The 24,428-nt window shown below is 43.2% G+C and overlaps 2 protein-coding genes across 6 annotated transcripts in view; one reads left to right on the top strand and one right to left on the bottom strand.

The window, feature by feature from the left end:
- Positions 1-11: 11 nt before the first annotated feature.
- Positions 12-7,018, top strand: TTLL2 (tubulin tyrosine ligase like 2). 2 transcript variants are annotated; one of them, XM_030556749.1, is made up of 3 exons: positions 12-276; positions 4,050-4,181; positions 5,101-7,018. In XM_030556749.1, exon 3 carries the CDS (start codon positions 5,118-5,120, stop codon positions 6,783-6,785), a length of 1,668 nt encoding a protein of 555 aa, XP_030412609.1. In that variant the 5' UTR covers positions 12-276; positions 4,050-4,181; positions 5,101-5,117; the 3' UTR covers positions 6,786-7,018. The 2 variants fall into 2 exon arrangements, with proteins under 2 accessions (XP_030412609.1, XP_030412608.1); XM_030556748.1 differs by lacking the exon at positions 12-276 and having other exon boundaries at positions 4,139-4,218.
- Positions 7,019-10,213: 3,195 nt separating this feature from the next.
- Positions 10,214-24,428, bottom strand: part of TCP10L2 (t-complex 10 like 2) — a 61,168-nt gene continuing 46,953 nt past the window's right edge. For 2 of the 4 annotated variants that reach the window (XM_030556744.1, XM_030556745.1), the window contains 9 exons: positions 23,469-23,627; positions 20,662-20,776; positions 20,256-20,362; positions 19,802-19,957; positions 17,176-17,280; positions 14,722-14,862; positions 13,867-13,951; positions 13,415-13,535; positions 10,214-11,789 (listed from right to left, as the gene is read on the bottom strand). In XM_030556744.1, the coding sequence (XP_030412604.1) occupies positions 11,600-11,789; positions 13,415-13,535; positions 13,867-13,951; positions 14,722-14,862; positions 17,176-17,280; positions 19,802-19,957; positions 20,256-20,362; positions 20,662-20,776; positions 23,469-23,627 (1,179 nt within the window). In that variant the 3' untranslated portion in view covers positions 10,214-11,599. Of the gene's footprint in view, positions 11,790-13,414; positions 13,536-13,866; positions 13,952-14,721; positions 14,863-17,175; positions 17,281-19,801; positions 19,958-20,255; positions 20,363-20,661; positions 20,777-23,468; positions 23,628-24,428 lie in introns of those variants that run through there. The other 2 variants (XM_030556746.1, XR_003999660.1) reach the window with 2 other exon arrangements.

Genomic DNA, 24,428 nt, shown 5'->3' with positions numbered 1-24,428 from the left:
GCACATTTTGAATTGATGAGTACAGTCATGTGTGTGTGTTAAGCACTTTCTAGTCCTTGGCCTTTCTTGTGAAAGAGGGAATTTATACAGGAAAAAAAAATCTTGTGAAAAGGATTTCATTCCCAGCTGATGATGGAGGACACACAACAGGGGTTGAGAGCATAAGGGTTAGAAGCCTTCTTTGTTTCATACCAGATTAACAGAAATGTAATGATTCGTAAGATGCTGAATTCAACTGCATTTCAACTGGCAGAGTAAGAAAAGGGAAATTTTTTGGTAAGTCTCTCTTGACTATCCTCAATAGTAGTGTTTTTAAATAAGAACATGGTGCCAATAAATAAATATTTAGTATGCACCTGTCCAATACAGCCTTTGTCCATTGTACAATTGCTTTTACAATGTTAATTCCAAAATAATGCAGCTATTTCTAGATTTGATGCCACAAGAACTCTTTTGTGCAAAGAAAATCAGTTATCTGAGCTAGCTTGGATGCCTCCTTGGAAGATACGCTTTAGTTAATATAACCCTGTTTTGACCAAACCAAACCAAAACAAGTTATTTCAATTATGACTATCTTAAACTGTTTTACAATTTTAAAAATAAAATTGAAGAAAATTTTGAAACAAAATCATTTCAAATTGAAATGTTCAATTTCAAAAGTGAAATTTTAAAACTGGACACCTGTACAGTAGTTGTCATTGCAATATCATCAGCATACAGTTATTTGTTGTGGAGACACTGAAAGCACAAGTATTTTAATTTAAAATACAAGGGAATACATTAGCCTCTCCCATACCACTGTGTGAGAACTGTGGGCAGCTGTTAACTTTTAATGGAAACTACTGCAAGTGCACTGTGCAAAATGATTGCAAGTAGGTGGAGCTTAACATAATTATGTTTTCATAATTTGCAAAAGGAAATTGAGCAACTCAGGCAAATTCATCTGACTGAAAGGACATTTGTACAGTGATTCACACATTTATAGGGAAAAAAGTAGTCAAATTTGTGTTCACACATTTAGCTGATCACTTGATGATAGTTCTCCTCCAGTTGTGCTTAAATTATGTTCCTTAGATCTGAAATATTTTATTGTTTTCGCACTCTACATACACTAGATACGGAGTTTCCAAGGAATTTGGTGTTGATATTTGTCATGTCCAGGCTTGCAAAGCACTTGTCTTTCCAGTCAACTTCCCTCTGAGTGTAAATGGCAAGGAAGTTTTTCCATTGACACAACCTGCCATGAGCAAACCACTGTCAACAGCGTTATTGTTTAGGTGTTGTTAGCAGCCAATAACGAGTACTTTACAATGTGTTAGTTAAGATCCCTGGTGGCAGTATTTACTGTGCTCAGTAGTCATATAACACTGTGCCTTTCAATGAAGGGTTGTTAGTAGCACTACTGATCAGTGCATAACACACACACACATACACACACACACACAACTAACGGCAACATTTAAACTATGACTCAGAGCTGTCAAGCTTGGTCAATTCAGTTAAATGTTATTTGAAATTTAGTATTCCTTGTCAAGGGAGCTGAGTCGGAGCCTAGAAAATTTGCAGCACAAATGTTTCTTTGCAGAGCTTTTTTAATGGATGATTAATATGTATCTACAAAGGCAATTTTATAAGAAAGAGTGGAACTTTAGGGAAGAAGATGGAGGTAAGAACAATAACTAACATGTATTTACATCACTGGGGCTTCCATGGCAATGTGTGTTCTGCCTCAGCAGTCTCCACCACACTCCTGGGACCTTAAAGAGAATAGAAAATAGACAGTGGTGGGCTGCTTTTCCATATACTCAAGTAAATCTACTTACATCACTAGGGTGCTTTAGTACCCACATGGTTCCCCTCAATCCCATCTCCCAAGAGTGGTACATCCCCTGAGGACTCTGCCTTATGTATAGGAGAGAGATGGGAAGGAGGAATTCCTGAGTCACCTGAAGTAGCTCAGAGGGGTGTCCTCAATCCAAACCTGGGCCTGGTTGACTTCCATCTCTGGCTCAAACACAAGAGAGAAGGAAGTTATAAATTCAGCTGCAAAACAACAGAAAAATATTCATTTATTTATTAATTACTTTGTTTTACTATAAATAATGTTGAGTATTGGATTAGAAATCAAGAAATGAAGAAATTCAGCCATAGATCATGGATCCTCAGTAGTTTCTGCTCCCGCTGGACAGAGATTCTCCTTGTCGTCTTTCAACAGGGATCACGCTATTCTTCACCTTCCTGCCACTTCCCTCCAGTCCCTCCTGCTCGTACACAGCCATTTCCCTACCACTTACAGGTGGTGCCACAGGAGAAACCAGGCCTTCCCTCTATGCAGGGTCCAGCCCATGGGTCCTCCTGTGACACAGCTGTCTGACTCAAATACTAACTGTGCTGCTTCACTGCTTCCCAGGGCCACTTCCTATCCTGTCTGTCTCTTGTTAGGCCTTTCTCCTCAGCCTCTTGCCATCAATTCTCTGCTGAAACCCTCCTGGGTTTTGATCCCACTTTCCTGTCAGGGGCACCACCTCCAGTCTCAGTTCAGATGCCTGGTCATTGGAGGGCACCAGGAGGGCACCACTGCTGTCACCAGATCTCTCCCAGTCATTGCCCTGCCTGTCAGCTTTCTCCCTTGACTGACCAGCACAATCTGCCTTTGTATCTGGCTCCTTCTTCCCCACAGGCCTGGCTCCAGTCCCAAGGTCTGGGCGGCAAGTCAAACCTAGATGGGAGCTGGTCCTGAGTTCTTCCTAAAGTCCTAACTTGTGCTGCGCACATGGCTCATGACTCATGCACCACTGCAGATAGCACCAGATCACTCGTACCTGTTTCAAGTTGCAACAATGAAATTCTCTAAGATAGACGAGGGTTAAAGTTCACAAAAGAAAGATACTTAGTGTGAGGAGCTGACAACACCAGTTGACAACAGCACAAGGTTTAGGTAACCAATACATATACACCGGACAAGAATGTCACTGAAAACTGGAAGAGGGTGGGAAATGGTTTTCCCATAATGCAAGAATTGTTTGAGGTTTTGAAATTTTTTCCCATCCTGAATTGGGAAAAAAAGGTCAAAATCTTGAATATTTTGGTGGACTGAAAAATCATAAAAAAAAATTCAAATCAGGTCAATTGAAACATTTCATTTCAACTGTGCCTTTTCTTCACAATTGAAAAACAGAACTTTTCAACCATTTAGATTTTTTTCCCCAAAAATATTTCAAAGCAGGAATTTTGTCAAACCAACCACTTTTGGTGAAAAGTTTCAGTTTTGACAAATTGCCATTTCCCCATTAATATTCTGTCACAGGAAAGGAGGGGCGAGGGAATACTGTGAGGTGTGACATGCATCCTAGGTTTCTATGGCGATTTAGAATGTATGGAATTTACATTCTGGGGATTGTTTCAAAAGTTGAGAGTTTAAACCTGAGGAGAAAAGATTCTCAACCTTAAAAAATATACCAAGATGTCGGTCTGAAAACAGGTTGAGCAGAGGATTGATCACTGTATAGCTGATGTGCATGTCTTGGGAAAAATCAGACCTGTGCAGACACTAAGGCTTTGTCTACACTGGCAAGTGAACGATAAAACACCCCAAAAGACAAAAGTTTTGTTGAGGAAAAGCGCCGGTGTGAACAGAGCTTTGTTGGTAGGAATGGGCTCCTGCTGACAAAGCAACCACCACTTTTTGGGGGTGGAAGTTTTTTATCTGCAGGAGAGAGAGATCTCCCACTGACAAACAGCGGCTACACTGTGCACCTTTTAGCGGCACGGCTGTAGTGGCATGGCTGTGTTGCTAAAAGCGGCATAGTGTAGATAAAGCCTAAGAGTTGTGATTAGGAAAATTTCTTTCTTATTTTATTTTCTAATGTTGTTACATTCCAAAGGTAAAATTTAATGTCTGTCCCTGGAGGCCCCATCCTGGGGATTTCAGAGTGTGGAGTGGTAAAATAGATAAGTTCATGCTGATCTTAAGGGCACGGATTTCAATGGCAGACATGATGCCTTGCAGAACTGCTCTCCCCCTAACTGCAGCCTTTCCTCCTTTCTAGATGTAGAGGAGCTTCTGCAGCAGGTTTGGGGGAAGGGCAGAGCACTGCCACCGAAGCAGCAATATCCCCTAAATCAGCTATCGACTGGGATTTCGTGACCGCCACAGAGAGAAGGGGCAGCAGAGCCTTCAAGTTGTACCCCATTTCTTTATATTTAGAATTAATTGGGGTATGTGTATCTGGTGGGAGGGTGGGAAGGGGGTGTCTTATTTAAAAGCTAATAGTTCTGTGTTAAAGCTGCTAATTTCCCCAGGAAACTAGAAGAATTAAAATGCATTTCCAACTCAAAGGAGCTGGGATGCACCATCTGCTGTGCATATTCTGACATGGTGCATCCTCTAGAGTTTACATTAATTCCTATAGGAGATTATTTACAAACCCCAAGGAGTATTAACTCCTCTGCAGGAGGTCAAAGGGGAGAAGGAACAGTATATGGAGCTCTTCAGGAAGGAGGAAAAGCTTCACTGGTAACAGCAAAGTATTAGGTAGACCAGCCAGGTGATACCAGGATTTTAGGCTGAGATCCAAAACCCATGGAAGCCAATAGAGTCTTTCCATTAACTTCATCAGAAAAGGGTTTGATAACATGGTGGTAAAATGTCTGAACCTTGTCTTCAAGGCAACTGTTGGGAAATATGCGTCCTAAATTACTAGTGTATGATCATTGGACTGAACAATGACATTGTAAAATAATAGATATTTGTGAATTACAAAAGCATCAGACTACTGCGCAAGCCCACTACTGCTAAGATTGGCCATTTTAAATTAAAAAGCAAAGCAAAAGAAAATATATGAACATTCAATTTTATAGAGACGGCTATGTTTCATGCTGCCTTAAAGTTTTCAGAAACTAATATTGCACATGAGGCTCGTACAATTGCTCCTTCCGCAGTAAATAAAGCTTTGGACTCCATTTTTCATTTGCAATTTGCACATTCATGGCAGAAAGAACCATGGGAGAGAGAGGCTTTGGGTATGCCAAGATGTATATGAGGTGTTTCAGTTCAATTCGAGACAATCATTTATTTTCCTCCTGATAATTCTTTTTCAGAAAATAAGGCCCACACAATGGCATCTGACCATGATGGAGAAGACATCCTGAAGCCTCTGATCTTCCGTCTCCATGAGAGCGTTCCTGAAGCAGTCCGTGAGGTCTTACTGGAACGTGGTTGGAGTGAATTTGATGAACAAGAGCAAGATGAAGCAGACTGGAATCTGTATTGGCAGAACTCTCCTTTCCGTATGACTGACCACCGAAGCATTAAACCATGGCAGAGGCTCAATCACTATCCAGAAACAGTGAGGATCACAAGGAAAGACTATCTGGCAAGGCATCTGAAACGCATGAAGGGAATTTATGGACCATCTCTTTGTGAGTTTAGTCCAGTGGCATTCATCATGCCTAATGACTATGTCAAGTTTATAGCAGAGTACACCAAGGAGAGACAGTCACAGGGCAAAAAGCCAAGCTATTGGATTTGCAAGCCTGTAGATTTGTCTCGTGGAAGGGGCATACTCATTTTCCAGGACATTAAAGACTTTGTATATGATTGCATGGTCATTGTGCAGAAGTACATTAGTAACCCTTGGCTTATTTCTGGGTACAAATCAGATCTCCGCCTCTATGTCTGTGTCACCAGTTTTTGCCCCCTTACCATTTACACTTATGATGAAGGGCTGGTGAGGTTTGCCACTGAAAAGTTTGACCTCAGTTCTCTGGACAACGTTTATGCCCATCTGACAAACACCAGCATCAATAAATTTGGCGCCTCATACAAAAAAAATAAAGAAGGGATCGGCCGTGGCTGCAAATGGACTTTCAGCAAATTTCGATCTTACCTACGCAGCCATGAGGTGGACGACCTGCTTCTGTGGCAGAGAATAAACAACATTGTAATGCTGACCCTGCTTGCTATAACCCCTTCTGTTCCATTGACATCCAATTGCTTTGAGCTGTTTGGGTTCGACATTCTGATAGATGACACATTCAAACCATGGCTTTTAGAAGTAAACTACAGCCCAGCCTTGCACCTAGACTGTTCCATTGACACAACAGTGAAAAAAAGACTTCTCCATGATATCATTGAATTGCTAAATTATAAGCAAACTGACACCTTGAGAGAAAACAAAGGGCCTGGCACTAAAACTTCATATGCTGGTAGAACACATATCCCCTTGAGGACACAGGATGAAAATGCAACAGATGATGCTCCCAATATCCTTGCTTCTAGGCAAGAGAGTGAATGGACTGCCACTTCTGCAGTGCAGTCTCTCTTGGAGGTTGCAGGAGGTTCATTTAAGAAGGAGGCCATAGTGATGGGGAAAATGGCCAGAACACATCCAAGGAAAACACTAACCTCACAGCTCCGGGAAAAGATGAACAGGCCGAAAACATCTTCACAATCAAATGCGGCGTCTAAAAGCAAACAGCTGCCAGGCGCTAGGCACCCTGCACATGCATCTGTCCAAGTCACCCACTGGTTGCCTACCACTGAGTTATGTAGCTACAAATTAACTATTCCTCCATATTTTCTCTCCACTAAAGACAAAAGGCCCTTCCCTCGAGTAGGTGATTTTGTCCTTATATTTCCTTTCAACGATGCTGCACTTGAAGCCTCAAGAAATGGAATAGATGTAAAAAGCATCGTACAAGAAATACACAAGTTAATGAACAAACAGTCGCCCCCAGGACAGCAGAAAGTAAAGAAGAGAAAAGATTATTTAACTTTTAGATAACTCAGTGGATGTTAGGCTATAAGCTGCCACACAATGAAAGAGGAAGACAATAACCAGATATGAATCGTGCTATTGACACATCTTAGCTGGTGGCTTAGTTTGAAGATGGTGGGTATGTGCGGAAGTCATCTCAGAAATAGGGATCTTGCAAAACCACACACAATTTGAAAATGTCTCTTGTGATTTAAGAACGACGCTAGGCAATTATTTTGTTAAATAAAAGGATGAATTGCATAATTAATTTATACAGTATTCTTCTCCCTCTGAAACAGTCCCAAAATGAAAATATAAAGTTGCATATTCTTTCAAAAACTTTAAAAATGTCAATCTTTGCTTTTGTTTATGAGTCATTTATTAAGTCCTACCCTTCATTGCCAATAGATTTTCTTTTCCTGCCTGGGAGGTTTTATAACTATGACGTGTTGGTTAGTTTACCCCCTGAAGCATGCAACTTGGATATCCATGTCCCATAGTTTACAGTGTTATTAATGGTCATAAAACTATCAAGTCTCTTTAAGAATTCAGTACACGATCTCATACACTGAGCTTTTGGGCAGTCACAGCTGCAAACTGACTACATGGTGTGTGAAGAAATGCCATCCAAACAGAATTACATTCATTTTATTGAAAAATGGGTTTCTGCAGAAATTCTTAGGAAATGTAATTTCAAAAATATCCTACATGCTGTTCCAGACTGGTTTTCAAACCTACTTCTCAAATACTAAACAAAGAATCCCCAACAGTCTTTGTGAGGTAGAATTAAGTCTCCCACAGCAACAGAGGAATTTAATATTGGAGCTGCGACGAAACCGCCAAGTGCCATTTTTGGATCACCAGATAAAATCTCTCCCACAGACACAAGACATTATACACCTGATGGGGCCTTACTAATGTTAAACAGTTACTCAGCTTAGTTATGCCATAATTATGCAGCCTTACATCAGACTGCTGGTTTAACACTTTTTGGGCAATAAACTGAGTAGGGCGAAAGCTCCCCCCCCCCTCCAAACACTGAAACGTTTGAGCTCCTGGTGCATCTCTACTGCCACCAACTGTCCGTCTGTCAGTAACTGCATCTGCTTGATCTACAGAAGCACATTCTCATTTTGTTCCGAAGATTAGGCAAAATTCTGACTGCCATGGCATCTAAGTTTGATGCCAGAAAATCTGTGGGTAACAAAGAATTGAGGTGTTGCAACTGTATTCTATCTCCCTACAAAGTCACCCCTTACAGCTTCTATAATAAGAATCACAGAGGGATGTTTTGGGGTTGGCAAGACTCTGATCCTGCAAATGGAGTATGCAGCCACACTGATACAGGTTATCTGTGCTCTGAGAAGGAATCATCTGTGGCTGGGAAAGGCCATTGTCAGTCAGAATACAGGGCAGAGGGGTTTTGCAGCATGAAGGATTAGAGAAGAGAGGGCTGTGAGGAAGAGGTAGGGAGCTGTCTTTTTGTATTAAGAATAACCAAATCAGGACTCATTTTTACTATGTTTTTATCTCCATGAAGGTGTTCTGGTTATGGCATGAACTACATAGCTCTTGTGATTTATGCCATCACCTTCTTCCTCTTAGAGAAAACTAGTCTTGTGCTATTTATTTTGATGGTTCCTTTGCTTTTATACTATTCAGCATCTCCTGAGGCTTGCTTTCTAGCACCCCAGGTCAGACAACAAAATTACCATTAAATATTTGTTTCTGTTCTCATCCCAAATGGTTATACTATGGGCAATTGCAGCTGTAAAGGGTTCTACTAGCTAGGCTCTAGTTTGCCATTACCCCAGGCAGTATGGTGCCAGGCTCCTGGGAGAGCTAGCAAAATGATTTGAGGTGTGGTGTCATTAACATGCACAGGACATGCAGCCCTAAATTCATCAGACCCAGATGGTACAGTGTCCACTTTGCTAGTGCCTGGCCAGGACAGGGACTTAGAGCAAGTTGCCTGAGACTCAGTCTAGATAAGACATAGGTGATACTAGTGGGTTGGAACCTGGGGATACAACAGAAGTAGTTCCTGCCCTGTGTCCAAAAGAGATTTTGCTTTTCTCCAAGATGTTTGCAATTTGGGGGTGCTACGGCGAAGCTTTGGCCCAGAGAACCTTTTTCCTGCATATGGTAAGTAGTGTTCAAATTATGGGGAAAAAATAGGGGGTGGCTTTAATGTAACCAGTAGTGAGAAGTAAAGGGGAGTCATAAGACAGAAGTGAGGTAACCACTAAAAGTAGTATGGGGGCCTTCCCCTCCCTCCCCAGCCCCACTATAATTCAAGCACAGCTGGTGAGACATTTGTGACATTTTATTTTGGATCCAGAGCCTGCCAAGGAAATCCCATACTTTTGTGACTTATATTGGGATTACTGCAATGTATTTTTCATCTACATGAGCCTCAACATGAAGACCATGTGGCAGTTTTGGTAGTGGACAAGGCAACTATATAACTATTAGATGGGTATTACTCAGGGGAAATATTTTACATCAGTTCTTTGATGACTTTACTGTTGTCACTTTTACTTCTAGGTCCAATTCAAGGTGCTGATTTTGATCTGTAAAGCTCTACAGGACATAGTTTAGATTAGAGCCTGGTTACTTGAGAAGTTGCCTCTTCTCATATACCACAGTGTAAATGTCTTTATGTCACTTACAGTGTTTACTATTACCCATGGCACATTTAAATAAGAACAATCACATAACAGTACAATGCCTCCAGCATCTAACAGTAGTCAACACAAACAACCCCAGATGACACCCTCAGAAAAAGCCTGGGTAAATAGACCTTACAATGTGCCCTTAAAGGCAACTGATTCAGGCTGTCAGATCTCTCCACTGTGAATACTCTGCAGCCCTTCTTATAGGGGCCTGCCCAGCCCTAATTGACTGCTCCTCGCACCCCTTCTTTGATTGGCTGCCTCCCACACAGGCTTCCTAGGGCTCTATTAACCCCTTAGAGCCAGTGTGGGGCAGGCACCCCATAACAGGATTATAATTAATGGTGCAAACAAGCAGATTTCTAGATACTTACTCATGATTTAAAGATAAAAGTGACAAGCAAAAACCACCAAACATTTCCTCAATACCCGTAAATGAGCACAAATCAGCTGCTTCATTGATGATCAGCAAACTTTTTTAAAAACAGTATTCTTAGGAATAAGCTGGATGTTTCTCATTTGCAGATGCAAACGCCATGTCTATTTTCCTAACCTGACTGAATACAGTTTTCAATGACAGATTTGCTGTGATGGTTATTTGGGACAAACCACTTAGCCTCGTTTCAGCCATTATGTAGCAGCGAGAAGTATTACCCTGTAACAAAGGACATGGAATAGAATGGTCTCTTTCAAGAGATCTTTTTGGATTTCTTTAATAAGCTGCCTTCTGCAAGCTATGTAGAAATGAATTAAAGATTACGATAGTGAAAAGCACACAATTCTAAATAGTTTATTTTACACATAGGGAGTAAAAGGAATAAAAATACAATTATATTACCACACCCGAATCACATTACAATGTATTCATCATCAAATGCTTAGAAAAGAGTAATTACATTTATACACACTGTCATCTGTGATCAATATTAATGGGAAATAACTTGTTTCATACTCTTTCTGTCTAGTCAGACTACATCTTCCAGATTGCACAGTAATTTGAATGCAAATTTGTTTGTATTCTGAGCTGCAAGAAACAAAACAGAAAAATGAACAATTGCATAATCTTGCAATTATTTAACATTTGCACGTGAGGAAAGAATAAAGGTAGATTGCTAGGAGTCTGCAGGAGTTTACACATGTATTTTGGGTGCTAGAGAAAAAAGAAATTAAATAATGCTGGAGAAAGAGACAGAGACAATAAATAAGAAATATTTTTAACATTAAAGACTTTGGTCCAGATCTTCATGGAGTGTAAATCAACATGGCTCTATTGAAGTCTGAGGAGCTGGACTATGGTCTTTAGATTTTTACTTAATAAACTGTGTTCACATTAATGATTTTGTTTAATGCAGCATGTCTGGGCGGATCTACCATGCTGAATAATAAAAACAATATTTTTTACATTTATATGGTGTCTTTCCAAAGGATCTGAAAGTGTCTCACAGCTACGGGGTGTACATACAACACCACTGAAATGCAGCCATTTCTGGCGTAGACAGAGGAGCCAACTAGCACCTGAGTAAGGGGAAGGGAAATTTTGGGCAAGGTCATCAGGCAAACACCTGGTGGAAAGGAAAGTACCATGGATTGGTTAATGTCTATTCAGGGCAGATGTGAGTGCAGTTTTAGAAGCTTCATTCAAGAAACACCCACTCAGAAAGCTGTAGTTTAACTAAAATTCAGTGAATGCAAGTAAAATTCAATTCTACATATCTACTTGGAATGTGAACTTATAGTCCATGTGACAAAGTGGACCATATCATATCATATGCTTATCATATCTAGGCATATCATATATATGCTTAGTCTCCTAGTCCATCCTCTTCTTCCTTACACCCGGTGGGAAGAAGTGAAATGTTCTCCACAGTGCAATTTCTGGTTTTCCTTGAGATGCATGGCATTCATTTATGATTTTAGAGAACACAACTTGTTATGAGCCTGATCCTTAACTGACTTTGAGAGGAGTTGTGGGTGCTCAGCGCCACTCACAATCAGGCCGTAATTCTTTCAAGGAACAGAAAGGCAGGCAAAGGGACCAGGAACAAAACACATCAGACTTGTGCACTTCCAGGGGATACAGATATCTACACTGTAAAATAATAATCAATCTCAGCCAGAAACTGGCTTGAACAACCTACATACAACACTGCGCCTAGAGCAGATGAATCACTTCTTATTGAGGATGATGTTGCCCTCTTCGTCTTTGATTCGAACCCGTCCAGAGGAATATTTTGTTTCCTGTTGGCCACTGGAGTACACAGTCTTTATAGTGCCATCAGGGTACTCCCTCCTCTTGAACTGTGATGTGTGAATCTCCTTCTGCCCGTTACTGAACATCACCATTTTATCACCGTTCCTGAAAAAAATGACAATCGATAAAGTATTCAGCTATGTACAAAAACCCAGAGTCCCCATGGGTGTATAGTACATCCGACAAGAGCGGTGGAAGCTCCCTAAAATTGGGAGGGGGAAGGGCACTGGCACCCAAACCGTGGCCCTGCCCCTCCGTACCACCCCTTCCCACCTTGCGGCCATGCCCTCATGCCACCCCTTCTCCCTGAGCCTTCACCCGTGCGCCACTCCTTCCCCTTAGGCCCTGCTCCTCCACCACCTCTTCCCGCCAAGACACACACACCCACATTCGCTCCTCTCCACCTCCTCCCCCTCTTGCTTGGTCTTATGGTTGGTAAAAAGTGATGCGGCCATGACCCTCTGTTCACCCCTGTTCTGGCTCCCCTGATCCTGACAGACTCCAGCAGTGGAAAATACACTGTAGGGAGGCTGCGACAGTATAACAGATAGCTGCAGAAACCAATGCTGAGGGCCAGGGCTGCCTCCAAAGTGGCCAGCACTGGACAGAGAAGGGGCGTGGGTATACTGAATCAACGCATTCCAAGAGCTGCTTCCAACAGTGGGGCTTTGATGGAGTCCCATCCATAACTTAAAACTGCTCCCTGCAGGTGAAAGCAACAAGGGAGGTGAAGCTGCAATTATGCTGCATGAAATGAATCCTCCCTATGGCGGATAGGCTCAGGCTGGTGCAAGGACACACGATTGACATCTCCTTGTGTTCACATGGGTGAACGTAGCCCTAATGTTATATATATTGCTGCAGGAGACGGACAGAGTGCACAGGAATGCATCACTGAGACTGAATGTTCTTATGAATATATCTTATGAATATATATAACACATCAGATGGAAGCTTTCCCCTCTAAGTTTCTGCACAGCTCTGATCTTCAACCACCCAAACATAACAGCGTTTACAGAAGTACTGTGGTTCTCAGCAGTTTTCACAATTTGGTCTTCATCACAGACATGTGTCAGTATGTAAACTTAACTCAAATAATAATGAACAACATAATCTGCACTTACAGAGCACTCTTCATCCAAGAATCTTAAAGCACTTTACAAACAGTGGTTGTCACAATACCCCTGTGCGATATGTGGTGATAAGTATTATTATTACTCATTTTTCACTGAGGCACAGGGAGGTGTCACTTGCAATGACTTGCCCAAGGAGACAGAGTTGGCAACAGAGGTAAGTATAGAGACCAAGAGTCCAGATCTTCAGTCCCCTGCTCTATGCACTAACCCAATGCACCTGACCATCTGGTGCCTTGCCCTATGTGTAACAAGTCATTACAGCTGAACAAAGTGAGTATAAAGTGCTACTAAATCAAATCACACCCACTGTATCCAGCTGCAAATGACTATACAAGATGCAAGGCAGTGAAGAATCATCCCCAGTACTTTGCTCTGGTATAAGCTTTCCTCCAGTCGTACTCCAAATCCTTTCTCTTTCCAATTCTTTTGAAACCTCCAAACAAATCAGTATGTACTAAAACACAACAACCCTCTCGTTTGTAAAAATGAACCTTGTAAGACACAAACTAAAGCTGAAACCTTCAGTCCTCCCACCAGGAGAGCTGGTATACATCTGCTCAGTGCCCCAGTCATGTCACCTCACAGGATACTTACTTTTCTACTTTTACTACTGTACCATCTGGAAAAACCGTTTCCTCAAGCCCACCATCATAGAAGCGTTTCACTGTCTGATCTGGGAACACAATTTCTTTGGTGCCATCTGGGTGGTGTTTTTCTGTAGAAAACAATATTTTTAAAGTCTATTTAGAAACTCCATCATGTTGGTTTATATGAAACTACAGCATGTTCTTTCACAAGACATGGGGATGAGGAGAGAACTTTATAGATGATAACCTACTAAAAATGGTAAAGAACAAATAATGATAAGCATCAAAACGATGCTTTTACATCTGTAGATCTCAAAGCAAATATCAACTATCCACATTTTATAGATGGGGAATCCAAGGGACAGAGTGGTGACGTGAAAAGTCCCAGTCTCCCAGAATTAAAGTCAGGCAATTTTTTATAAGATGATACTCCTGAAAAAGTTATGAGCTACCACATACCTATCTGATTGTTAGGGAACTGTAGCACCTCCAAGCCATTTGGATAAGTGGTATGGGTTGTCTCTGCATCTGCATAATAATAAATCTGCAAGGACAGTGAAGAGTTTGTATTTTGTTTCTAATATTTTAATAATGGGATACAGTTATAGCAACGTTTTAAAAAATCTCTCACAGAAAAATGATTTTGAATTAACTTAGGGTATTTAGAATACACACAAGAAACTGTATTTATATTTCAACTCCTCCCTCCCTTCCTTCTCTCACATATAGGATGTGTCCAGATTTTGCTGCTTTCTCCTCTACAACATATAAATGATCAACATAGTTGCTAAAATTATCTTCCTTGCCCACTGGATCCTTCCTCTTGCTCCCCCTTGCACAGGTAATGAAGTGTAAAATTCTCATCCTACCTTCAAGAACCTACTCAACTCCACCCCAGCTCACGTTACATTATTATCTCCTATTTGTATTATAGTAGCACCTAGAGGACAGGAGCCTATTGCACTGGCACTCTACAAACGTATAATAAAGAGACACTCCCTGCCCCAAGGAGCCATGTCTCACACTTTGCTTTGTATCATGGTTTCCATTTCCACCTGCTCCACCAAAGATTTAAGCATCAGTGCACCATTTGTTCCATCTTCTACTGGTATCTTGGCATCTTTTCACTCTTCCACTTGTCTGTGGGGTAGACTGTCTAGCCCAGGTCATCAAGCCACCTTGCTTCTCTTTCAAATCTCTAGTAAAAAAATCTCTTCTTCTATCCTGGCCATAAGATGTAGGGCCTTGTAGTACTAGTCAATCTGCATAAAATATTGACAAGCTATTTAAAAAAAAATACAGATGTTTACACACCACTCTCTGATCCGGCATGATCTTCTTTACATCTCCATTGAAAAAAGTAACCACCGTCATCCTTTTATCAGCACTGACCTCTTTCTTGGTACCGTTGCGGAAAGTAATGATTCGACGGCCATCAGTAAGCACCTCTTCTACCTTTAAGCAAACAAAATACCCCACATAAGAGAAACAAAATGGGCCAAACACCCCTCTCAGCTACATCATTTCAGCCTCAGTGCAGTCAGTAACGTTGCAGTGGTGTAACTGAAACGAGAGTGTCTTGCTAAATATTTCATTAACACAGGGACCTCAGGCTATGCTGCAGCCCTTCAAAGCTTATTTCTATAGCGTGGGTAAGTAATTCCTATGTCACCTGTGTGCCAACACAGAGACCTAAACATTGTCTCTCTCTCCCCCTCCTCGACCCCCAAAGACGGGCTTTGGCAGGCTGGCCAGATTGCTATTTCCTCTCATTCAGTCTGAGTTTCAGAGGGCTGGCAAACACTGTGATTTCAATGAAGGATGACAATTCTCTAGCTACTCAGTTGGAGTGAGCTAAGACTCCTGATTAAGACAATCTAGTTAGTCTGCATATATCTCCACACAAGTTAGAACAAACTGAGTCCCCCACCAAGAAACCTAGGATCTGGGTGGAGGGGACCAAGATGGCATATGGTGGTGACATATGCAGATGGCAATTTTACTTCCAGATAATGTGACCCCATTAACAAGCACTTCAGCTCTATGGAAGCTAAATTTGCTGCATGCAGAGAGCCCCTGGGAACTCACTCAAGACCACTTGACAAACAGACAGTGAACACATCATCCGTATACTCTTCTGCAGCTGATGTGTTTATCAGATGAGACCTGCTGTCTAGCAGAACCTCTAGGTAACCCAAGCAGGCTTTGCTGGAGTCACTAGGGCAGCTACTTCTGATCATCAGGTTGCAAGGGCGGCTCTAGGTATTTTGCCACCCCAAGCACGGCAGGCAGGCTGCCTTTGGCAGCTTGCCTGCGGAGAGTCTGCTGGTCCCTCAGCTTCGGTGGACCTCCCGCAGGCACCCTCCGCAGGCACGCCTGCAGGAGGTCCACCGAAGCAGCGGGACCAGCGGACGCTCCGCAGGCAAGCCGTCGCCCTCATGGCGACTGGCAGAGCGCCCCCAGTGGCTTGCCACTCCAGGCACGCGCTTGGAATGCTGGGGCCTGGAGCCACCCCTGTCAGGTTGCATTGATTTATATAACACAATCCTAGTGGAGGAGGTGGTCAGAAGAGCTGTGCCTTAACTCTACCATATGGTGCCAGTGTCATAAGCCATTCCTCATGGGAAAGGAAAGTCATGAACAGGAGAGAGGAGGAATAAAAAAAATGTGTGGGGAGGAAGAGAGGAAACTAGGGCTTCCCAAAACAGGCATTGTAATGGATACTTCGGACAATATTTTTATTTAAATGCAATTGTATTCAAAGATGCCTGGATAATAACTGAAAATTGTTATGAAGAACACTTTAACAAGAAGTATTGCTATCAAGAGGTCCAAGGGCGGTAGGGTGGGTGTTAATTTCTCCTTCCACCTTTAATGCCATAACACCTCTCTATCCCATTTCTCTAGCCCCCCAAAACAAGCCCAGAACAACTCTTGATTTTATGAGCTGAAAGAAGTGGTAAAAATGCCTAATCTTTTCATAATTGTGTTTCTTTCCAGATGCAGAACTACAGGTCCTGCATTTGCTACTTCTGTGAGAAGGAACTGTGACAGGTAGAGGCTGTCAGAGCCCAACTCAAAAATAACTGTGACGAGCTGGTGGTCTCTGGCCAGTCCCCACCAGCCAGGCAGTATCTACATCACAAAAACTCCCATTAAAACAACCGGCATTAATTGACACCCTCACTGATAGCATTTGCAGAGAGGTCGAGGACTGAATGGACATGAGGAATGAACTAAAGCCTGAAGCCCTGGTCTATGCCAGAAAACTGACCCATAGCTGACAATGGGTCCCCCCCTAAATTAGTGCTGAAAATAGTTTAATGGGAGAAGACGGTTTGTATAATGTTACACAAGAGTTGGCGGGAGCCTGGGTGCAAGTCTCAACCACACTTCCTGTAATGGCATTGGAAAGAGGGCTGCTCAATCCATGCAAGCAGTTAAACACCACACCTAGGTAGCACTTTTTCATCTGTAGATGGTAGGTGTTGTTATATCCAGTTTACAAATGGAGTAACTGAAGCAGACAGGATAAGTGACTTGCCAAAGGTCACATGGTGAATCCAGGTGTCTGGATTCCAAGCTCATTAGTTGAATCAAATTTCCCAAAACATATGGTATGATCTTTACATTTTTGCTTTCCCGTGGAGAAGGGAAACTTCACTTACAAAACGTTCTCTAGAGCCTTTGTAACGGTAATTCATAGCCATATCAGGGATCCTATTGGTCACCCCTTTTCTACCCTTACACCTGTGTAAGGTCCCTTACCTTGCCATCTGCATACTCTATTTTTTCTCGCACCTCCTCATCCCTCTTTTTGCTTTCTTCATATAGCGAAGATCTTCTGGATAATGTTGATTTTGGAGGAGAAGTCTATGGAAACATTATCGTCCCTGTTATATTGTTACATGAACACAGAGTTTTGCTAATATTTTTGCTAATCTTAATCAACTCTGCCAAAAATATGGTAATCAGGAGAGCATTACTGTGGGAGACAAGTACTGCACAGAAGCCAGGGGCAGCTCTAGGTATTTTGCCGCCCCAAGTACGGCAGGCAGGCTGCCTTCAGCGGCTTGCCTGCTGGAGGTCCCTGATCCCGTGGATTCGGCAGCACGCCTGCGGGAAGTTCGCTGAAGCTGCGGGACCAGCGGACCCTCCGCAGGCATGCCTCTGAAGGCAACCTGTCTGCCGCCCTTGCGGCGACCGGCAGAGTGCCCCCCGTGGCTTGTCACCCCAGGCATGTGCTTGGCGTGCTGGTGCCTGGAGCTGCCCCTGACAGAAGGGTGAGACATGGGGCTCTGTTCTCATTTACATGGAGGCCTCTTCAGGCTGCTCTGGCTTAAAATGGGCTTAAGTTATATTTACACCCACGGTGTAAAGGGCCCTCAATGTAAGTGAGAATCAGGCCCACAGTGTCCAGACCCATCCTGAACCAATATTAGCTACAGTCAGGGAGTGTGTGTGTTTTGTTTTGGAAGCAGAAATCCAGTGGAACATGAAGTCTTTCTCCTGGCAGGATAGTAACCCATTCAGGTGAGCAACACAAGAGAGAAACAGTAAGCTGCAGACAGTTTAGGGTCTGAGAGTGAGCCAGCACCCCAAATCACCAGCCCTATCTGGGACCCTGGCCTCTCAGTTCCAGCTGGCAAGGGGGTTACAAGAATATCCTGATCTGATGTGTTCTGGTTCACCAAAGAATATCATATGAGGTCTTAAATGAAAGCCAATGTCATATTGGCTATTGATACCACTGTGAAATGTATGTACAGATATTACACAAGGAGTTACATATCCATGCTAAAAATATGTTCTTAAATTCTGTATTACAGCAGAGGTGGAGAAACAGGTTTCCTTTCAGAAAAAAAGATATTTATTCACCTGTTTCTCTGCTGCATGTAAATTAAGCATCATAAGCTAACACAATGGAGGCACATTTACATATGAAGTCAACAGGGAGACATGAAATCAACAGGAAAGAGCACACAGGAAAAGCAAATGATGGGTTATCCCATCTCGGAGTATAGACAATGAACTTTGGGGATATAGGTAGAAGGCAAAAGTTAGTAACCTGCACCTAGGAATTAAACAGGTAGTGCGTTTACATCCATGAAAACAGGATCTTAACCAGTCTTGGTTGAAGATGCTGCAAAAGGCTTTGGGCAAGATAAACTAGACAGGAGGTTAACCTAATAGTAAGTTTAGTCTCTAGAAAGCAAGTCATGATTTTGTTATATATATCACCCTTTTGTTCCATTATCCTTACTCACTATCTCTTGAACCTTTGATGATAAACTTATTGTTGTTCTCACTATATATAAAACTCAGTGCTGAGGTATTAAACAAGGTGCTGATCCAGAGCTGAATCATACAAGCTGGTATGTATGCTGTTCCCTGGGGGACTGCAGCCCTGGTATTTCTGTGAGTGTTCAGTGGAGAGGGGGCCAGATGCTACAGGGCAAATGCTTCAAAGGGGTTCAAGGACTGGGGTGCACCTACTGTTAAGCTGCAAGGCAAAGGAAGGGTGGGCACAGCCCAGAGGAGAGGGCTTGGGTGGCTAACAGGCTGGAGGTATCAGGTTGCTGACAGCCAGTTAAGCACAAGGAAGTCTCCCTCTCACTGGAGACAGGGTGGGTGTGTAACAAGGTGACCCACAATCCTGGGGACCCCAAACTCTGTCACAGCATTCCAGAAGCTGTCCACCCTTTCTGCAGTTCCTTAGCAATGCCTCTGCCCTCCCTGCCAAGATAAGGGCCTCTCTCACCTTTTGCATTATTCATGCTTCCTCGGTGGTATTTTCACCAGTGGTTCCCCTTCTCTCTGAATTTAACTGTCTTCCATTCCCCATTTCTTCCAAATCCAGATTTCCTAACGGTGGCCCAAAACATTATGGGGTTTTCTCTGCTGCCTGCCGATGTATGCCAAGATACCTCCAAAGGGTCAAAGTGCTGCTTTTGCAGCAAAGCCTTCTGGGGCACATTAGCAATGTCAGGCAATGACAGAAAACACACACTCTGAGGTGCTCTGAAGACAGCTGTGGCAACTAAATTGTAGTTAAAAAATATTTAGTTTTGCTTAAGCTTTGCACTGGAGCTATGAGCAGCCCCAAGTCTTACAGAGAAAATAATCCCTCTTCCTACCCCTACAAGGTCATATGCATTTTTATCAGGCAACAGAAGGCAAGGCCTTTCAGGAGCCTGAACTAATATTAACCCATGAAAGAAATGTGAAGTAGTCTAATGATTAGGAAAGAAGGCTGAAATGGAGGGTTCTGTTTTCCCAGGTGTATTTTATTTTGCTTGGATTGATGAAACAACATTTCAGCACACGGTTGCATGGCTGGAGCTATGGGTGTTGAAGATCAGTACGTGAGCCAGTACCTATAATTAGCTCAAACCTTTGCCTCAGCATCCAGTAATGCATAAAAACTTTCTGCTTGTGTTTTTCTGCCACTTGGGATTATGCTGTTTCTCCTGGAGAGTGTCAAAGAGGCTGATTGATCCCAAGGTTTAAGTGATTTTTGAGTCCTTTGAAGGCACAGATTCTCTTTCTCCTATGTCAAGATGAAAATATGAAGTTGCAATGTAAACCTCCTTACGACAAATCATTATAAAGGGCTATTTTCACAGAGAAACATACCATAGGATTTGTAAGATGTCACTATATTGTTTTACGTACAGTCAGCACCAACAGATGGGAGGGAAAATGAAGCAGACTGAATATTGGCCCCACTGAAGACAATGGTAATTTTGCCAGTGACTGAAATGGGACTAGGATTTAGCTCGGTGTCTGTGAAAGCTGAAGTATAAATCTTGCTGGATGATTAAATATTTCTCTATGTATAAATATACCTGTGTTTCCTCATTGTTACTGCAGGATGCAGAGCTACAAACATCTTCGTTCTGGTTGCGAAAGAGGACTGTGTCCTCCGAACTACCTGAGGTGGATGAAAATCTGCCTACAGGGTGTGGAAAGAATAACAGATTCAAAAGGTCAGTGCAGGCCTAGGAAAGTGCCCAGTCATACAACTGCTACGGTGTTGTTTCAGAGTCCATTTTAAAAATGCTGACTTTCAGATTCATGCAACACATTGCTTATTGCAGCAATAATCTCATTCGTGTTGACAGCAACACTTGGTGCTGCCTCCTCCTGGAGCAAAAGAATGAAGCCATACACTCACCTGCAGACCACTGCTGGCAGGTGGAAAGTTCCCACAAATCATAGCCATAGAAATATAGGGCTTGCAGGAAATCTTACCTTTTATGTAAGAAGATGAGTTGGTTTCCTTAGACACAGTCAAGTGTGAGACAGGAATTACAGGTGACTTCCTGCCATAGGTTCTTTGTTCATTAAGAGATGATTGATGCATAACCTAAAACAAAATGAAGAGTTTTAGATAAATATACAGTCCTACCACCTCTGTAACTTGGCAATACTCAGTGTATGAATGGTCACATGTGAACTTCTCCTGGGCTATCAAGAAATGAAGCCTGTACCATAAATAACTGATATAGTATCTACAATTTGTTTCTATTTAACTGTCTTCCTCTCCCCCACGGGGCTGCCCAGAGGATTCAGGGGGCCTGGGGCAAAGTAATTTTGGGGGCCCTTCCATAAAAAAAATTGCAATACTATACAATATTATATTCTCGTGGGGCCCCCTGTGGGGCATGGCGCAAATTGCCCCACTTGCTCCCCCGCCACAGGCGGCCTGGGAAAAATAAACCTTGTGCATCATGGCACAAACCCAGTTTTGAGAAAACTTCTTTACAAGGTATCACTGGTTCTCACCATCAGCTAGTGCTAAAAGGCACTAAAGCTCGTTAAAAGAGTTGGAAAAATATTTTCCATCAAAACTTTTTCTGGATTGAAAACTAGGGGTTTTTAAAAAGCAGAAAAAAATCACAGACAATGTCTGCTTTCCTTCAAAATTTGTTGTTTTTTTTTTTTTAATTGAAAAGCTGAAATTAGTCTGCCAAAACCTGAATATGGTTTGGGGTTTCAGAAGTGTGTGGCCAAATATTTGCTGCATGCTGTGTTTGATTGTTTAAAGAAACAATAAAAAAATTCTGCTTAAAAAAAATCCAAAAATTTTGAACTACTTCAGCTTGTGACCAAACGCCTGAGCCCATCCAGTCAGAGATTTTTACAGGTTTCTGATACTCTGCTGGCTTCCTTGACTCATATCTGTCTCCATAACTTTGGGTTCATTTAGCTTAGAACACAAGAACAGCCATACTGGGTCAAACCAAAGGTCCATCCAGCCCAGTATCCTGTCTACCGACAATGGCCAATGCCAAGTGCCCCAGAGGGAGTAAACCTAACAGATAATGATCAAATGATCTCTCTCTCCTGCCACCCATCTCCTCTCTCTGACAAACAGAGGCTAGGGACACCATTCCTTACCCATCCTGGCTAATAGCCATTAATGGACTTAACCACCATGCATTTATCTGTTTCCTAGAGACTGGCTCCATGGGATCCCTCACAAACTGGAGACGGTTCCTGTGGGTTTGTCTTTAGTATAGCTTACGTACATACTCCACGAACTGAGCATCTGAGCTTGTTCCAGAATCTGGGATGAGCCTATGTTGTGAAAACTGAAATGCTCAAAATAGCACATGCATGTGAATGGACACAGGGTGCTAAAATTAAATTAAGCCAGTGGTTCTCAAACTGAGGGTCAGGACCCCTCAGGGGGTCACAAGGTTATTACTGGGGGTCACGAGCTGTCAGCCTCCACCTCAAATCCCGCTTTGCCTCCAGCATTTATAATAGTGTTAAATATATAAAAAAGTGTTTTTAATTTATAAGGGGGGGGTCGCACTCAGAGGTTTGCTATGTGAAAGGGGTCACCAGTATAAAAGTTTGAGAACCACAGAATTAACCCCTCTGGAGCCTTAGGGAATGCAGGGGAGGGGGGGGTCTCCCTTGGTAGGGTTGGGAAGGATATTGCTCTTCTCATGTGATCCCTCCCCCAGTGGCTAATTTTAAATGAAGCTACTCTCTCCTGACATGAATCTCCCTATGGCACTGAAATTAAATATAGACTATAATTAGGCATTTGAGAAGTGAAAGGGATGGTAGCCCTACTGGAAAAGCTAACAGCTTGGCTCTTCTGCAAGCCTCAAACTGCTGAATGAGCTTTAGGGTAGGGAAGGCTGTGCCTCCCAAACAGCCTGGCCCTGCCCCCTATCCAACCCCCACCCACTTCCTGCCCCCCGACTGCTCGCCCCCCCTCAGAATCCCCGACCCATCCTGCTCCTTGTCCCCTCACCGTCCCCCAAAGACCCCACCACCACCACCCAGGGACCCCACCCCTGTTCCCTGTCCCTTTGACTGCCCCGACCTCTATCCACCCCCGCTGAGTCCTGACAGACCCCCCCATAAAGCCCACAATTCAACCCCCCCATTCCCTGTCCCCTGACCGCCGCCCAACCTCTGCCTCCTCCCTGTCCCCTGGAACTCCCTGCCCCTTAGCCAACCCCCCTGGCCCCGGTCCCTTACCCCCAGCTCCCCCCCTCAACTGGAGCCTCAGGGCATCCAGCAGCGTCTTTCGACAGCGGCAGCGTGGCTCCGTCGGGGCCCCTGAGCTCCGCCCTGCTCAGAGCCACGTGGTAAGGGGGCGGGGCTGCGAGCTCCAAGCCGAGGCCCCATTGGAGCTCACAGCCCCGCCTTCTTACCACGTGGCTCTGAGCGGGGCGGAGCTCAGGGGCCCCACCGGAGCCACACTGCAGCACTGTTCTGGGACACTGCTGGATGCGCTGAGGCTCTGAGAGAGGGGCGGAGGCGGGGCTGGGCTGGGACCAGGGAGGGAGCCTCAGCCATTCTCGTGGGGGCCCCAGTGGAGCCTGAGGCCTGGGGCGAATTGCCTCACTTGCCCCCCCCGGGCGGTCCTGCTCCCCCAACATAAGCGTATTGCTTGTCATCTTAGATTGTAAACTCTTTGGGGCAGCACATGTCATAATGAATCCATGATCCCAGCCAGCGCCTCTGAGCGATATCATAATATGAACGGTAAATAATTATAACAATCAGAATAGTCTACACTATTAACGGTTTACCTTCTCTGGCTCAAAAGGTGTTAATCTTCCTTGATGGGGTGTTCTCCTGCCAGTGGGTGTTGTACTTCTGCTATGAAAGTGATTAGATGGTGTCTTTTCTCTGGATTCCCTGGTTACTGATTTCAAAGACTCAGTCCTTTGCACTGTACTCTTCATTGCCTGAAATGCATTCAATATTTTTGCATTAAATATACACTGTCATGTTAAAAAAAATCACACTGAAGTCATTCTGTAAAAGCAGCAAAAATAATTTACTTATTTCAAAATTGTTAGAATTTTTTTTAAATTTACTTTTCACTATTTTTGCTGTTTGTTTACTTTTCACATTTTTCTCTCTGCTTGGAAAACGGAAGTGGACAACACACTTTCACTTTTGTTTCCAAGCAGTTTCATTTTCTAGTTCTTGTAAAGCTGGAACAACCCTGCAAAAATCACAGCAGCAGGATGTTCACATGTTAAGCACTTATAGATTCATAGAGTGAAATCTGGCCCTACTGAAGTTAATGGCAAAACTCTCATAGACATCACTGGGGCCAAGATTTAACTCACAGTGTTTAAGGCCAGACAGAACCATAACAATTGCCTTGGTTAAAATTTTCAAAAGCCGTTATGCGACTTTGGAGCCTAAGCCTCATTTTTAAAAATGGCATTAGGCATTCAGGAGCTAAAGTCCCACTGACCTTCAGTGTGACTCCGAGGCAGTGCCAGCCCATTGGGGGCCCTAAGCAGGAATATTTTGCCCCTCCCCAACACATCATAAAAAGCAAATGGGGGTCCCCTTGAGCTACTCGGGCCCTAAGCAATTGCTTAGTCTGCTTATGCCTAGCACCAGCTCTGATGTGACTTAGTCTCTTTTGAAAATGGGATTTAGGCTCCCAAGTCTCTTAGGTGCTTCTGAAAATTGTATCCCGTCTGAGCTCATACGTAACACAGACCATAGAATTTCATCCAGTAATTCCC

This window comes from Gopherus evgoodei, chromosome 3 (genome assembly GCF_007399415.2).
Source record: "Gopherus evgoodei ecotype Sinaloan lineage chromosome 3, rGopEvg1_v1.p, whole genome shotgun sequence".
In the NCBI taxonomy this organism is placed as follows: Eukaryota; Metazoa; Chordata; order Testudines; family Testudinidae; genus Gopherus; species Gopherus evgoodei.
The sequence above is the reverse complement of the archived record's forward strand: the minus strand, read 5'-3'. Positions and strand labels throughout refer to the sequence as shown.